At 35.3% G+C, this 18,226-nt stretch overlaps 1 protein-coding gene across 15 annotated transcripts in view; it reads right to left on the minus strand.

The window, feature by feature from the left end:
• Positions 1-18,226, minus strand: part of Syne1 (spectrin repeat containing nuclear envelope protein 1) — a 430,253-nt gene that overhangs the window by 326,057 nt on the left and 85,970 nt on the right. For 13 of the 15 annotated variants that reach the window (XM_063233318.1, XM_063233321.1, XM_063233320.1 and 10 more), the window contains exons 4-8: positions 13,898-13,993; positions 8,585-8,668; positions 5,623-5,643; positions 5,076-5,168; positions 3,839-4,017 (exon numbers count right to left, since the gene is read on the minus strand). In XM_063233318.1, the coding sequence (XP_063089388.1) occupies positions 3,839-4,017; positions 5,076-5,168; positions 5,623-5,643; positions 8,585-8,668; positions 13,898-13,993 (473 nt within the window). The remainder of the gene's footprint in view (positions 1-3,838; positions 4,018-5,075; positions 5,169-5,622; positions 5,644-8,584; positions 8,669-13,897; positions 13,994-18,226) is intronic. The other 2 variants (XM_023564552.2, XM_013151061.3) reach the window with 1 other exon arrangement.

The raw sequence follows: 18,226 nt of genomic DNA on the forward strand, positions 1-18,226 counted from the left end.
CTGGTATCTGAGGAAAATTAAGCAAAATTTTTAATATGATGAAGAAATACTTCGAGTTTTCTATGTGAGATTTTTTGGTAATTAACATGATTCATTTAAAGCATATTTTTACACTTATTTTTAAAAGGAAAACCAATCTAGAGGAAATTGGGACAAAATTTTAAAAAGGGAAAACTTCAAAAATACCAAAAGTGGTAGTAATTGCATATTTTTTGAAAAATATCTAAAAATTTCTAATGATAAGCAGCAGTGTGTCATATAGCTATGTATCACAGACTAAGACAATGTAGCTAAGTCATCTAGAGTGAATATAATTATACACAGAAGATATAAAGGAGCTATACTTCATATAAGTCTAGACAGTAACTTCAACTTCCTCATTTTATTTTAAAACTTTCCTTTGGAATTGCCTTAAGAACAAACTTCTAGTGGTGAATTCTTATTCTTTAATACATAGTGGACTTGATTAATTCAAAGTCAATTAAAATTAAAGTGGTTTAAGCTAATATTTTTGTTGAAAACAGAAATGAAGCAAGCTCACAATGTGTTTTTTCTACTTATAATTTAACATTTATACAGGTAGTTACAAAAAGAGAGTTATAAAGATGATGCTTTGCACATTAGCAACTCCTTGTGGTTAAATGTAGAACTTGTAAATGTTATCATTTAGGTAGATAAATAAAATAACATGACAGTTTCTTTTAAAAGTTAGTTTCAGTAACTTTACATTAATTTCTATACAAAGTAAAATCACTGAATTAGTTTTTATACAGCCTCAAAATTTTCATGAAAATTACAATCTAATTGATATCTTACTTAATAAGTTAGTAAGTGTCCTTAAATGTACCTCAGCAATCTGAAGGTTCACTTTAAAACAGGTTTACCAATGCACAATATTGTATGCCTAATGTAAGTACAAGTGGACTTAATCATTGGCTTCGTAAATACTCTAACGACAATTTTATAAGGTTCTAATAACTCTAAAGTAATCTTAACTTCTCTCTTGGTTTCTTCGAGGCTTCTATATCTGGTAGCATGACTGACATCTGATATTCATGTGGGTTGAATAGCCTATCCTTGTTATGTCTTAGTTTTCTATTCCTATAAGCTTTTCATCTTATTTTCCTATCTATATTTTTCCTTTGCTCACAGTTCCTCATTCAGAATGTTTCTGTTTCTCTAAGCCAGTTCAAACTAGTTTTTAACCAAATAAACAGGGCATAAGTAAATTAAGCAGCTAATCAACACTATAAGACTAGATATTTTCTGATTTTCTAGAGCTTGTTTATTGTTTTAGGTATTTTTGAAGAAATGTATATAAAATGTTTCCCAAATAATTGCTAGCTTAAAAAAAACGAAAATTTTTCGGATCATTTTCTCTCCTCTATATTTGTAGAAAATGTATGCATATACACATATAAGGATAGACACAGTTTATTGTTACGTTAAATTAGGAGGAAATATTTCTGAAAACTTTCAGTTCAAATTTCTCATTTAAGAATATTCTCTTCCATAGAAACTAAAAGAAAACTCAAATATATCACTTTAAATAAAGGAGCACATGAGAGATGTATATTTCACAGGCATTTCTAATCTCTACTTATTTGCCTCTGTTTAATTTAAATTATTAGAAGGAATGTGGAAACATATTTGTTATTTGGTAGTTTTAGTAATTTATGTCCTAAAATACAGTCATTCTTCTTTCACAGTTGACAATAGGTATGCAGACACTACAACCAAATGCTTTTATTTCTAAGAATATGCACTGCACTGTTGGTGCATGAAATTAGTTTAAAAATGCAGAGGGCTTATCTATATAGTATTGCTAACAGTTTTTAAAATTTACTTTTAAAATAGTTGTAAGTTTTCTCTGAAGATAGTGAGGACTTTCTGGAAACTACATCAGTGTTTGCACTTCCCAACACCTGAAGTCTTGTGAAGGTGATGAGCCACAGTGCAGTTCCACAGGAGACAATAATTTTAGGGACAATGTCATCCAAGAACTTAAGTGGATATAGATCTAAAGTCTTCAATCCACATTAGATAAAAAGTTTCCTGAAAATTACAGCGTGAAGTAGCTATAAAGGCAGCTTGCACAAAAAGCATCAGCCCTTTGGTAGCATGATGATACTCTGCATTCTTATGTAGTTCTCACAGCAGGAAAATGTCACCTCCCCAAACCTCCACAGTTTGTGCAGCCAACAGAGCAACTGGTGTTACTGATGTATTGATTGGTACATACTGGTCAGGTTTGTGATGCTAGACATTTATATCAATAGGAAAAAGCAATTTTCACTGACTTTGCAAATATACGTGATGTGAGAGTGACTTTCACCAGATCCCTGTATATCTCAGAAACCCAACAGAGCATGTGTGAATAAATTAAACACAGGACAACTCCAACAGAGTCAAATGTGAATTTATCTCAAGCTACTAAATTACTATTTTAGGTTAATTTAATACTGAATGGAGCCATGAATAACAGAATATCCCCTGGACCTTATGAAAATATTTGATGGGACTAGCATCATGACACATATCAGCATGCAGACCAGTGTTCTCCCCAGCCATTTCTTCTCCCTGGCCTGTTAAATTGCCAGGGAGATTAATAATGTCCAAAGGTATTGCAATCAAATAGTGCATTAGCAATGTGGCATGGATTTTTAAAATTTAATTGCTGCTATAGAATCTAAGACTCACAAAGTTTTGCTCTAAGCAGCGTTTTTTACTACACATTGAATCATAACTGTATACCCCAAAGTAGAACCCCATTAACATCCTTAAAAAGCTAGCAAAACTACATAAATTAGGAACACTAATTACATCTTCTATGTGTTTAGCTTTTTATCTCTTTGCTTTTCTCTTCAAACACTTTAAAAATAGGACTCTTTCTGTTTAGTGCCTCAATATTTTATAAGCAATTGTTTTCTACTATTTTCTCAATGTAAATCATCAGTGAGTTAACTTTACAGGTTGTCCAGGAAAGTTAAACAAAAGTTCATCTTCGATGATAAGCTATTTGTCTCTGAGCACATCAGACAGCAACATATGGGTAAAAATCAACTGAAAACTCCCCTGAAATCTGTTGCTAAGATAAGATACTTTTTGAGAGTAGCAGTGTCTAACCACTTGTAATAACAAAAATGTATACTCGCGCAAATTCATTTTTTCATTTTAAAATGAAAAAAGAAAACAATGATACAGAATTTCAAAACAAAATAATAGGAGATTAACAATGGTTAAGATATTGTGTATTGTTATCTTCAAAGTAGTTGCTCAGATTACAAGATACAGGCTTAAAAACATGATCAAAAAATGAAAGTACATAGTTTCCAATGCATGAAAGTAGAGTTCACAATGGCTCCTATTTTTAAAAATAAAACCAAAGTAAAAACTTTTAAAAATAAATTGATAGAACTTTTCAGGAAATAAAAATAAATACAATTGTTTCAGAATGTGGACTTTGGCTTACATATGCATCACTTGATAGTCTTATAAAAAACAAATTTAAACATAAAATTTATCTGTGTAAAGATTATTTAATAGGAACAGAATCTCTAAATAATGATCTTATTATAATTAATTCTCATGGTATCAATCAAAAGTGAAGATTTAATCAATTTAATTAGGCACAATCACATGAATTTTCTTAGATCAAGTGTTAGTGGTTTCATGTTTATATTTAATTCAAGACGAGTGAAAGAAATTCTAAGGCAAAGAGATTCATTCAAATTTTTCTTCAAACTCTGCAATCGTTGGAAGGTGTGATATCTAATAAACAAACTGAAAGCTAAAATCACAACAGGCTTTCAAATTTAAATACACGGTTGGTACTTACTTGCCTACTGCACACTGAACCCATTTTAACAGCGCCTTCTTGGCATTTCCTTGGATCTTGGTGGCCACCTTGCGTTTAGTTGGTGGACTGGTCGTCTCTGAGCTGACAACGCTGTCCAGGGAGGATGCGCTGCTGGACAAAGACTGCAGCTGTGGCAGGTTGCTGGTCAGCTCTTCAATCTGTGTTTGAGTTAACAGCCAGGGGAAACATCAGAGTTACTTTTGTTCTTTCCTCAGAGAGCTTACTCTTCTAACTAAAATTGATTTAAGGTCCTTAACACCCCTGACAAAATGGTGAGTCTTATTCCTTTTTAACTTCCAACCACACTTCCAACTGTATCTGACAAATAATAGCAAGTATTTGTTGAACACACTAAGGAATTAAGCTGTGGACTGGGTATGTTTTGCATTTGTGACTAGAAGGGTTCACAGGTTGGAAGATTGGGGTTCTGTGTGGTGATGTTGGGAGATATTGGACCTTTAAGAGATGAAATCTAATAGGAAGGCATTGGAGGAGCTCCCTAGGAAGGAATTGATATATTTTTCTTTATTTTTTATTGATTGATTCTCATGAAAGGGTTATTATAAAAGAGCAAGCCTAGCACTTCCCTAGTCTCTCTACTTCCTGGCTCTCTACATGTCCTCTCCAACTTGTGTACATTCTTGCCAGGATGCATTTTGCCATGGTAGAATGCAGCTAGGGGGATCCCCACCAAAGGTGGCTCACACTGTTGGAACTTTAAGTGTGCAAAACTGGGATTCTCCATCGACATTTTGTTTGTAAGTTACCCAGCCTTTTTACTTTGTTGTAGCAATGGGAAATAGAATAATACCATTAATAAAATAAAACCTAATAGTTATAGAGTTTTTTTCTGGCAAATTATCTTCCTGTCATGTCTAAAAGCACCCTAGAATTGCTCTTTGCCAGAGGAAAAATATTCCTTAGCTCCTTGTATTTCATCTTCACTACATTTCATCTTTATTGTGACACGCTCACTTTTCAGATACAATATCTATGCTGGAGTTCTTTGTGGTGGAGGGTTTCATATATAGCACTCTTGCATAGGAAACAGAATTCTTACGTTAGCAAAATCCTATGAATGGATGAGGGTCTCTTTTCTGTTAAACTGAAGATCATGTAAAATATATGGCAAGGGATATAATACCTATTTGTCTCTCTCTCTCTGTCCAGGATGTTACATCAACTAAAACAAAGAAGAAGAAGTACAGTACTGTACCTGGAAATACAGAATAATGGTCCACATCAGGCCAAGAACAATGGATGGCCGGCCATCAGCTATGTCAGTGGAGTTAATATTGACTAACTTGATCTGTGTAAAAAGAAAAGCTAGAAAGTTTTAATGGATGTACTAGGATGTTATAATGCATTTAATTACACAATGATTGGGTCTTTATTAGATATCAATAAGATCTGTTCATGCCTGTGTAACAATGCACAAAGTCAGTAGTGTGAATCAATACAACAAACAAGCACGTGGTTCAATGAACATTTCAAGGGTGTTTGTTAGGTGTACAAAGTAAAAACAGCTCAAAGGTGGACTTAAAAACTGCTTTTGTCAAAAGTATACAACATCATGCAGGGATTACCAAAAAAATGAAAAATAGCAGTTAATTTTTACATTTAGAGGCTGACTGGGACTTGAACTGTAGTGAGTAGTTTAAGAAGGTACACTTACTTTGAAGTTTGCTACCAAATAGCATGAAACTTGTGTTCTCTGTTACGTATAAAAATCAGGAGTTAAAAATTCTAAAATTTGTACTAACCGGTGATCCTCTGTACATGGACTGACATGAAAAACAAAGGGAGAAGGTGATATGCATAAATATTCTTTCAAATCAGCATTATTTGTTAAAAGTAAATAAGAAGGTAGAAAACTCAAAGCATGACTTTGGGACTATACTTTAAAGAAGAACCAAAGAAAGTCAACACAGAATAGAAAAAGGCTATTAGCATTTAGTTCCTAATTTTTGGCAACAAAAACTATAAAGTATTCAGGATCACCTGTCCATAATTGTCCCTAAGCATTCATTTTGATGTTTCCCCCAAATTAAAATTATACCTAAGCTCTTTGACAATCTGTATAGCATGCAATCAACAACTAACAGCTTGTCATACGTTTTCATAATCTCCAGAGAAATTAGAAAGAAGATAATGAAATCCTCCTTAAACTTTTAGCTCAATAAGTCTCAGCAAGGTTTCATGAAGTGTGTTCTTAATAGTTAGTAACGATCAAAAATTTGCAGATGGTTTACTTTTAAAAATATCTGCTAGAGATCAAAGTGTATTATTTCTTTCCTTAGTAAATGTAATACTAAAAATGTGGTTTCTGTACTTATTTTTTAACTTAGCATTCTGTGAAAGTGAACCTCGTGAAATTCAAGTCTTCCTTGAAAAAAATGTCTTTATAAGCAATGCCTTCCATAGGTTGTCACAGAATAATCCAGCACAATGTTAACGAGAGAAAATTTATTTTTATTTTTTAGCTAACAAAAGTTCCTCAGAATGACTGAAGTCACTATTGTGACACAGCTTAAACAGGAGACTGAATGTCCTGAAAGCCTCTAATATCCTGTTCAGTAAGACTTCATTCTGTTTTCTATGAAAAACTAACAGAGGAGCAATAACGGAAACATGGCAATAAGAAACAAACCAGAGTGATCTGAAAACACTGCTCAATGCTGTATGAGAATCTAAGATTATTTTTCTACATTGTCTTATTGCCTGAAATCTCTTTTAGGATTCATAAATCAGTAAAGTTTATGGTGATTCACTGCATTATCAATTTACCAAAACCTCATTACTTAAGGACCAGAGTCTAGGTCTTCTTTGAGTTCTTGTCGTAAAATGTATTCAGTTCCACAGGTTTGGTGCATGCAGACTGAGAAAAAAATCACTGAATTTTTCTATTATCCAAAAGTTATGTGGACATTCTTCTATAAAGTGGGATTTAGTGTTTGCCAACTAGTGAAGCCATTCTAAAATCCTCCAGATTAGAAAAGGTTGAAGCTAAGAGAATTATGTAGCCCTTTCAGAAGTAAATATGACAATATCCAGCAAAATTACACTCACAGTTACTTTTTGAACACACATACCACACTTCTGGGAATTTATCTAAAAACTCTGAAAACATTGTTTCACCTCTAGTCATGTGACAATACTTATGCATATAGTTATTAAATGCATCATGATTTCTGTTTGACAAATACTAGAAACAATTTAAATTTCCACTTGTAAGAGCAGCTGGGCAAATTGTGGCACATCAAGTCAATGGAACACTATGCAACTGTAAAAATGAAAAGTGGAATCTTTATTAACTGATTTGGGGTGGTTTCTAAAATAAGTTTCTTAACTGAAACAGAATTGAAATACTCCTATAGAATGCTACTCTTCATGTACGAAAAAAGGGGATATATGAAAACACACCTCACTTATAAAAAGGAACACAGAAAAGATGTCAGAAACTAGAGATACCTATTACAGAGAAAAAAATGGAAATTGAAGCAAGAGAATGAAAAGAGAGAGAAAAGAGGGGAGAATTATCAGCACTCTTTTATTCTTAGAAACATGGCAGAGTTTCATCCTCAAAATGAATAAAGTCAACCAGCCCCGCCCTCTGTAGGGTACAAGATGGGATGCAAAGAAAAATAAATGGACTTAACACTATCACAAATGAATGAGATAAACACACCATAGTACAGGGAAGAATGGAGCTAAGCTCAGCACTTTCAGAAAACAGTCTGCTGATTGGGTACATCAAGGTTGAAGAAAAAAAAGAAGTGTATATAAATACTGCTCTCCAGTTAGTAAATCTGTTTCTTACAGGCACACGATTAGAACTGCTGAAAGCTATCTTAATTGTATACAGTATCAGGCTAAAAGATTAAGTGGAAATATTATAGATTGAAAATTGTCATAGAAATTAAAAACAAATAAGGAGATGCTGAGCAGAAGCCTGCATCATGTTTTTGTATTTTTTATTCTACAGACTTCTACCTTTTAAAAGTCATTTATTTTGAGTATGTTGTTAAAGCCCCAGAAAACACTAAGACGATGCCTTTCTGAGTGATCAGAGTACATCGCCAGTAATATCAGAATCCTGTACCCACTAATACATTACACAGAGAAAAGTAGAGTAAGTATCACAATGTCTAACTTCAATCCAATCATCACAAAACATTCTGCAAAAATAATAGAACAGCACTATTGAAAAGGTGAAAAGTCACAAAAGATTTTTAAAAAATGAGAACCTGCCATAGAATGAAGAGACAACTAAATGCCCAACGTGATACTGGGTAGGATCCTGGCATAGAAACAAAACAATTCAGGGAAGCTGACAGCATTAAACTAATGTGCATGCCTCAGTTCACACATCACTACCAATTTTAATTTTTAATGTTTTTGTTGTTGTTTGTTTGTTTGGTACCAGGGACTGAACTCATGACCTCACACTTGCCAGGCAGGGGCTTATGCCACTAAGCTGTCCCCAGTCCTTTTAATGAATTTTTAAATTTTACTTACAATATTATGGTTGTGCAAATTCTCAACATTAGGGGAAGATGACTGAAGTGTGCATGTGAATTTTCTTTTGTAAATCTACAGTTATTGTACAAAGATATTGGATCTCTAATCTGTTTAAACAGCATGCATTTTTCACCCCACATCAGACCCTGGAGCATCAGTGTCCTCAGGCTCGCTTTCTTCTGCCATGGTTCCGATTTCTCTCACCTTTCTCCCTTCCAGGAAGCTGAGCGCCCTGCCGATGTTAGCCACGGCGTGAATTCGCTTCATGCGGCGCCCTTGCTCACAGGGCTATGGAAAGAGAAAGAGCAGGAAACACAAAAATACTACATTAAAAAGCAGCTATCAGAGCTGTTCAAAGAGATTAAAAACACAAAGAATATTCAAAAGTGACTTGTTTTACTCAGTTTCCATAGGTTAGCAAATACAGAGGGTGATCAAAACATACAGCAACTGTCTAAAATGTTTTTTTAAAAAATATCTTATTACAGTTAAAGATACACGGATAGGACAAAATGAATGATGGGACAAAAGAATATTCAAAGCAAAGAGACTGTTTTTAATGTTTTGAGGGAAATTACAGACAAGGTGTCTTTAACTGTAAATAGTTTTTAAAATTTAAATGTTCACTGTATTCTATGATAATCCTCATTGATCAAACATTTACAATTTCTGTCAAATAAAACCTTATTGTGCATCCTCATTCACCTTATTCACCACGTTTGATACCAGGCAATTTCTGACCTTCTCAGAATCAAAAAGATTATGAAAATTAAACATTTTGAATCAATTCAAGCATCAGGGGAGCCACAACGGCTCAACTAAAGATACAAAAGATTTCCAGAACTGCTTCAGACAACGCGATACTGATAAAATAAATGTATGTGATGTGAGAAGATGCATCTTGAGTGTCATTTATGGCAAAGTATCCTTTGCTTTAATAAGTCTTTTAAAAAGTTAAACATTTCCATGTTTTTGGTCATGCCAACACATAAACAACTGTTATCTTTACGGTAGTCTGAAAATGTGTGATGTGTAAACTTACTGAAAAAAAATACAGCAAAAAGAAAGAGATGATCATTTTCACCCTACCTGTTAATGCAGTTGACCTGTAGACTTATACACACCTAACAGCATAAATTCACCAAACTTCTACTGCTCTATTGATTGTGTATTTTAGGAAGTACTTACATGATGAGTACTCTCAGTGACTCACCATTTTTCCCAAGTGATATAAACAAACAAGAATACTGACAGCATTAATAACATTTTTGGTTTGACTGACTAAGCTACAGACAGCATATGCACGGCGTTTAAGAATATAACCACGAGAATAAAAATGTTGCTCACAACAGTGTTTCTGGTGGGTGCATACTCTGTGCTTATGCTACCAAAAATTATTATATGGTTTCTCTGTGCCACATTGGAGAACTGAAAACTCAAAATAATTTCAAGGCAGTAGATACTATTGACCTTACATTCACAGAAACTGAAGTTTGGTAGCTTTTCTCAGGTGCAAAGCTGGAAAACTGGTCTCACCTCTGTGTCCCTAGAGTGCTAAATAATTTCCCAATAAAATTCAAAAGCAAGTACATTTTAATTGCCAGTTAATATTATGTTAGCAATAACTTTAACATATGTTTTAAAGCAAATACTCAAATCGAAGGTATGTTTTAAAATTTTTTATTTATTCTTTCCTGGAAACTCTGTATACATGATAGTCTCATTACTGATCCACGTACAGCTCACTTACTTAGTTTATTTAGCAAATTACCTTTTATAATGTGAAATTACCCCATGAATCCTCCAACTAAAACAAAGCCAAGATCTACAATTAAGTATGAGAGCCAGATAGCCCTCTATTCCACCAATATCAGTTCTGTCCTCTTGTTTTCCAGTGTCTATGGAAACCATCACAGTAAATGTAGTCCATCATTTTCCATTCCATATAAATTCATTTAATTTTCATGCCTTCTTAAAAATATTTATTTGAGTTCTAATTTCATTCCGGGTAAAATGTAATAATCATTGAATATATTTTTCCACACATCATTACAATGCTGAGGATCATCTGTATGTTAACTTTCACTGCATTTAATTATTTTGACAGTTCTACAATGTAACCCTGAATAAACTCTCCTTCTGATGTCAACATGTGTTATTTCTTGGCTATTGCTGTGGTGACTTATACAGACTGATGCATATTTTACCTCTCAAATTCCACATCATTGGTACAATTCTCTTTAGCAAGATAACTGCTCAGTCAAGGGAATATAATCTTTGAAATTGCACAGAAATGCCAAATTTCAAAAAGTGGTTGCACTATTTTTTACGGCAGGCAGCATTGAGAAAATAATACTGCTGATCCAAATCCACACCCACATTTGATTTTGACAGTTACTTATGTGTGTAAGAGGATATAAGGTAGCACCTTATCCACAATACAGATTCCGGAAGTATTAGCTGGGTGATCAGTTTGCAACACCAAAGCACACCTTGGAATTGAGATCTACTCTCAATATGTGAACATGACTAACAAAGTCACCCAATGACCCTTTGCATGGTCAAGATTTCCTAACAGTGTTCATTTTGTTTCTTAGTGTGCTATTAGGTGTTTCTGGAATGCAAAGTATTAAAGAATATGTTAAAACCATCCTGAACAGGTTAGCAAAATAAATAAGAAATAAATTCCTCGACAGTCTTTGATCTCTATTCATATTGTTTCCATAGTTTCTATTTTTTTCCAATGGCAATTACTCACTTTCTCAAAAAAAAATTCTAAACAATTAAATTTAGAGTTTCAATGTTTCTGTGCAACTACAAACATGTAATCACTGATCCATTTAGAAAGCAAATGTTCTATAATTAATATCTAATGGATGTAGAGAAATTCAAGAACAATAACTTTAAGTTTTTAAAATTCCAGAAGGCGGGCTGGGGACGTAGCTCAGCTGCACAGCACCCACCTGGCAGGAGCAAGGTCATGCGTTCGATTCCCGGTACCAAAAAACAAAACAAAACAAAATTCTAGAAGACATAAATAAAATCATAGACAGGAGAGTAACCACAGGTTACTAAAAGGGTCTGGGATATTGAAATTCCACTACTCACATGCAGGCAGAATTTGGGACACCATCATTTGACTGCAGTTCCAAAGTGACTGCGGTCAAAGTCAGAGGCCTGAACTATGTGAGCTGTGACATTAACTATTGTTCTCTTTGTAATAGTGCTGTATCCGGTGGATAATTATGAAATTCCTGTCCAAGCTAACACACCTGAGTGCTGTGCTTTTGCTTGCATTGTCCCACTGAAAAGCCCTAAAAGGTTTTCATTTTGGTTGTGCATTCCTAATTTACATCATGCTCTTCATATCTCTGTACCCTAACCATAAACGTATGTAGAAAATTTAAATCACCATCACCAAAACATATTTACAATTTCAGAATAGTTTCATTTATGTAATTTGGAACGGTAAAGATATCAATAAATAATAATAGTGAAATCAGAAACTGTCCTACCTTTCAATTTCTCTATCTGTTCCTGAGAATGCTAGCTCTTTCTGAAATTCTTTGTAGCTTTAAAGTTTCATAATTCTGACTATGTCTGAATGAATATAACATTGTTTGGTCAAAATGTATTTATTTCTAGAATACCTTAGCTTGATAGTTACAGTCCACCTAGATTTTTCTGTATAGATTTCTGGCCAACTATAATGCAGAATTATATTTGACACTTGGAATGACGTGCGGTTTTTGAATACCCATATGAACTCCTTCAACTTGCAGGTAAATAAATAGCTTAATTCAGGAGGATTTGGAAGATGGCTACTTATATCAGGCAATCAAGCAAGGATATATTTTGATTTAATGATTCTCATATCTTAGTACTGATTCATTCATTTAATAGACACACACACATAAACGCATACATATATATGCCTATATATTATGCCTATGTGTTCCAAACAGGCTGTTCATATGTGTTCTGTTGGTTCTTGCCAAAACAGGATTTAACACGAGGACTTGGGTGCATGTATTTATTGGGGAGCTGATGTAAGGTAGTAAGATAAGGTCCTGTAGAAAGGGAAACCAGGAGGGGGAAAAACAATCAATTAAAATATGTGCTTCTAGATGGCACTGCTGTGGAGAGTAGACCTCAGTCCTCCTGGGGCCACTGCACAGAACTCCCTGAGACGTGTAAAACATGTTGCAGAGCTGTCTTTTCTAAACATCTAAGGCTGCAACACTCATTTGTGGACTCCCATCTCCATTGGTTGAGGGATTTTTGGAGCCATTAACTCCTATACACTTTATGGCTGATGTGTCAGTTTGTCCCTTTGATAAAAAGAGATGCTTCCGGAGAAAGGCTGACAGTTCTAGGAGGGAAATCATGTCAAAGTGCATGGGAATGTCTGCCACTGACACAGCTGAAATTAGAGGTGAGCTGAGATGGGCCAAGGGCCTCCAAAGGCACTTCTGCAATATGAGTCTAGTGAGATAAATGGATTACCCAAAATCCATATCAATTTGTACTTTCCAACATACAACAACTCTTTTACAAACGTTACTTTGAGGCCTCCCTGCCCAAAAATAACTAGAAAGTTACGCTAAGGCAAAAACGTTTCAAAACTCAATTATCCAAGTACAGTGATTGCCAAGATATAAATAAATAAAAAGTACTACCAATTTTAGACTTCGTGTCTGGTGTATTAAATAGTATTTTGAAGGTCATTTCCTGAACTATTTTTTTCAATTATAGGACACATTAATTTATAAATAATTTATGCTTTAAAACTACTTACTCTCCTCCAGAATTAAAAGACAGAAGCAAAAAAAAATACTTAAATGTTTAATAATATACTGAAGAAAATACTTGATAGTTTATTGTCAATGTTGTTTTTCATTCTGTTAGCTCCGTAGCATAGAAAAAACTGAGCGTGCTGTTCTCACTACAAACGATGACGCAGGGTGTCAACAAGAGCATGAAAAATATCACATCAGTTTCAACCTTAATTTTTAACAACTACAAAATGCACAGATATGGACTAGCAACCCTAAAGTGTAGCTAGTTTGCACTGATTGGTTAGCTAATCAACTAGTTGCATCAGTTTGCAGCTAATTTTCTTAGATATCATTGCAGATGCAACAGTTAGCTATGTCAGGTTCCTGACAAGTTCTTTCTTGTTACTGCATGGGTTGCTTCTACAAATGTGATATTGTTTTCACACGTGATATACTGTTTCCAGTATATTATCAACTGTAAAAAGAAAAAAACTGCCAAGCCTGGTGGCACACAACTGTAATCCCAACACTTGGGAGGTTGGCTGAGGTGGGAGAATTGCTGTGAGTTCAAGGCTAGCCTGGACTATCTAGGGGGATCCTGTCTCAAAAAAACAAAACAAAACAACCAAAGAAAAAAGGGCTTTCTTCCATGTGGGCTGCACCCTTTACACTCCCGATTTTAAGGTCCCAGATTCTGAATGTAAACCATTTGACAAAGACGGTCTGGAAAAATCCTTACCAGTTTCTGCCCAGACAGAACTTCCAGAAGAGCCAGCAGTTTGACACCATCTTTCATATCTTCAAAAAGATCATCAACCACCATCGGGGGCTTCCTCTGTAAAATAAAAATGCTTGTATGTGGTGAAATGTCTAATTTCTATGAGCAATTTCCATCCCTTCCCCAGTCTTTTTTTTGGTGGGACCCACAACTTTACACACGCTAACCACAAACTCCTCCATGTAGCTGTGGCCCAAGCCATTTAGTTATTTATTTTGGATAGTATGTACTTTGGATATATCTTTTCATAACTTCTAGAGGAAAAAATACAGTGGAAATACAGCTTAATATTCAGACAGCTCATAAGATTTAGTGCTTACACAGCTTATTTCTAAAATGAGATTATTTTAACAAGGGTGAGATGGTATAAAATAAGGGAAGGACAAAGGGCACCATCAAACTAAAAAAATAGAGAGAGAGAAATTAAAGCTGACCTGAAAGGACAGCAGGAGATGCACCATATAAACTGGACTAAGGTTACTACTTCATGTGAGCAAACTACATCACGGGGCTTAGCAAGGCACAGCCTTTCTGGAGGACATTTCCACAGAACCAACCTCATTAGCTCAGGGACCTGCTATGTGAGTGCTGTTCGCATGACCAAGGTCCCGGACTCAACATTCCCAGAGGTGGGCGGGCTGACTGTGGTCTTTTTCAATGACAAGTACATCTAGCAAACCACTTGGGACTACACTGATCTCAAAGAAGCATAAGCATAGGACGAGATAATCAGTGCAAACCCATTCCCACTCCTAGAAAAATGGCTCCTGCCCAATACATGGGGTCTGTCAATTTTTAATGAAGTTGACAAATGTTCAATGTACTAGAGTCCATAAGACCTTGAATTAAAGTCTATCCTGTCTTAGAAGAAAATAAAGAAGTGATGCTAACACTGATGTTCCTTAGAAGGGCGGTGCTTACCGATTTGTTCCCATTTATTATTTGATTTCAAGCTTCATGCTTCTCTGGCTCTTGCTAAACATTGTTAAAAGTGTTAGTGCTTGACCACTGACCTTTAGTTGTCTTTTAGTTTAGAAAAATAAATACTAGGTAGGGATATTCAGACACCAAACATTTTGTTGAAATTGACTTTTTCTCTACCCACTGATAGGGAGCATTTATATTTATCTTATGGTTGCATGAATTATGTACTTCAAATGGTACCATTCTAATTTTAAATGTATTTTCCTCTCTTTATAAAATGAACAGCTGAACACATTTTGTTCTCGTGCTGTAAAGTACATGTTCAAAAATAACAGTTTTCAGCTTCACTCATTTTCTTGAATCCCCTCCATTCACAGTGCTTCTTATTTACATAGCAAAAATGTAATAGCGACTTTCTATTCTAAGAATTAAATAAAATTATTTAGAATAAAAGGAGCCATGACAGTGAAAACTATTTGGTGACAAGAATCAAAATCATTGTATTAACTGTATGTAGTCATTAACGATCTATTCGTCATGCAAAGTGTCACTTGTATACTAATATTTTAAATAAAACAAGGAAATATATGTAACGTTCCACGAGGAATTACAAATGTTTCTCATGTGACATTAATATGAATATATGAGTAAAGTTAAAGGGTACACCCCTCAAGTAACAAAGATTCCAAGACTTGGACATGAAAAGGAGGCTAAATTGCTTGCATTTGTCCATTCCACTATGATGCACACACAGATCTCAGCTGCTTTGAAAAGCATTTTCTCTTGGCCCTAGTTTCCCCTCCCACTTTTTTCTTCTCATTTTTCCCCTTGGTTTTGGTCTGCACCACATTCCACAGAGCTTCTCTCCCTACCCCAGATCAGCACAGATCACTGGATAAGTCAGTAGTTCATTAGCCTCTGCATGGGTCACTGCAAGAACCATTCTCACCCTGACCTGTTCCCCCCAAACCCCTGGAGCCAGGGTGCTTAGTTCACACGCCCCCACTTTATCTCTCTGTGGATCCCTCTACTCTGCCCATCTGTCTGTTGATATTGATCTATCATCTATCTCTATCTAACTGTATCATCTCTTTTGTTTTCCCCTAACTTTGGCCACTCATGAAATTTATTCCTGAGCACTTTAAGTAAAACAAGGAAAAATATGAAATATTTCATGAAGATTGCAAATTCCTCATGATACAAACACAGATACAAACGCAGCATCAATGTGACTACTTTGGTTGGACTTGTATCATAGAGCTAGAGGCCAGTGAGAATAATTTACTGCAGTCAGACTTAATAAAAAACAAAGGCAACATGTTATTTTTCTATTGCTTTTGAGCACTAGACGGTAATTTGTTCAATACTTTCCAAGACCACAGTCATCTTTTTTTTTAATCAATAAGACATTGTGAAGAGCTGTCTTTTTTCATAGAGTATTTGGAAAAATTACATTCTCCTCTGGACTCATCAGTCCTATTTTGTAAACTCTATAAAATACAGTGGAACCAAGACAAATTCAGGGAGTCTGAGGTGCTTCCAAAAAGGGCCCTCTCGATGTGGTGCGGGGGGACGAGAGAAAAAACAAGAGGAAAAGCACTTTGCTTCTGTGCTACATGTTCTAGAACCTTCCTCACAGTAGGTCTAAAATCTATGTCCTGTCAACTCAAGAGGGACGGGTCAGTCCCTAAAGTCTCCAAACTCTCAGGGGAAAATGCACTTCTGTTGCTGATGCGTTGGCAGCACTTGTCGAGTCCCCTGTAGTTAGTTCTCCCCGAGTTGAGCAGACGTCACAGAGTGCTGTTCTTTACTTCTCTCCTCCCTTTTCTTGTTCTGTCACAGTGATCCCTGACGACATGTAATGAGACCTATTCCCTATCTCCTAGGCTTCAACCATCAAATGTTTCCCTTGAACTTTGTGAGGCTTGGGATGCACAGGAAGTTTATATATGATTTTTCCAGACCTCTTCCTATCTTTAAGAGAATAATCTATGCTCTACCTGTACATGTGCCTGTTTGTGTGCATATTTGTGTGCATGTGTGTGTGACTAACTTGTGTCTCTTTGCTAGTTTATATGCAGTGCACATATTTAATCCTTATCCACCATCTGTTTTTGCATTTTTGTCCATCTTTTGAAAAGATGGCCCTGTTTGCTATATACTTATCAGTTCTGAAAACCAATTACCTTACTTATGGGGAAAAGACTGAGAGAATCTTCTGATGGGAAAAGGTATCAAAAGTAACTATTTGCAACAAAAGAGAATATGAGGATCCAATAGGGCATCACTACCAGTAAAGTCTACAAATATGAACTCCAATATTTAGTAGGTTTCCCTGTGGTTTATAGGCTTTTATACTTAATTTTAGAAGATAAGTTAATAGAGAAGAAAGCATAAGAAAGAATATGAGGCAGAAGGAGGAATGAATATAATACTATTAACATCTAAATATGCAGAGTGCCGGGGATCTAGCTCAGGGCCATAAGCACCTGCATTGCAAGCATGAGGTCGACAGTTCTATCTCAGATAACCCACCCCCAAAGTTAAATGTGCAGAGTATTATCTTGTGGACTCTACATTATATCTCATTTTATATTCATAGCTACAACATATGATAATATGATCCCCTTTTCATTTATTTTTATTTGCACTACTGATAATCAAACACAAGGCCTCTTGCACACAGCAAATGCTCAACCATCGAGCTACATTAGCAACCCACTACCTGCTCTTTAAATGCAATGAATGAATGAATGAATCTTAGCAACACTAAGACATTGGCCAAGATCATACCTCTGTCTACTGGGTCTTGAACCTGGGCTTGTTATGAGTTGAGCCACCATGTTAGACAGAAAGCTTAGTATAAAATGAAGGCATTTTCCAGGATAATACAAAAACCTATAAACCTGACTTTAATATCAATAGAGAAAGAAAATATTGCATTGCATACTGAAGTGTCTACCACTCCATTACAAACAGCAAATTTATTAACAAAAAAGACCCCATTTCTTAATGTGAATTTAACAAAGACCAAAAAGTAATAATAGAATCATCATGCAAATAAACTCATACTGGCATCGACCCAAGTCAGCCTGACTCACACTGTGTTCCCTAATGATCATGTTTGTGACACACTCTATCCTGAGCTGGGCCCATCAGATTGTCTGCTTGGATCCAGAAGCCATTTGGGGTCAAATCATGCTGTGGCAGTGACTTAAGGACAAGTGTCACCAGTTTCCAATTGTTAAGGTCTCAAGAGCAACTCTGCTTCTGTCTTCCTCAGGACTTGAAAGTCCCCAAGACATTTGCCATAGCTGGTGATATGATAAAGTTAATAAAAGTCATAAAACTTCTTATGGCTACAGT

The sequence above is a fragment of the Cavia porcellus genome, unplaced genomic scaffold, assembly GCF_034190915.1.
Source record: "Cavia porcellus strain 051 isolate PalLab524CR breed Dunkin Hartley unplaced genomic scaffold, mCavPor4.1 scaffold_22, whole genome shotgun sequence".
Lineage (NCBI taxonomy): Eukaryota > Metazoa > Chordata > Mammalia > Rodentia > Caviidae > Cavia > Cavia porcellus.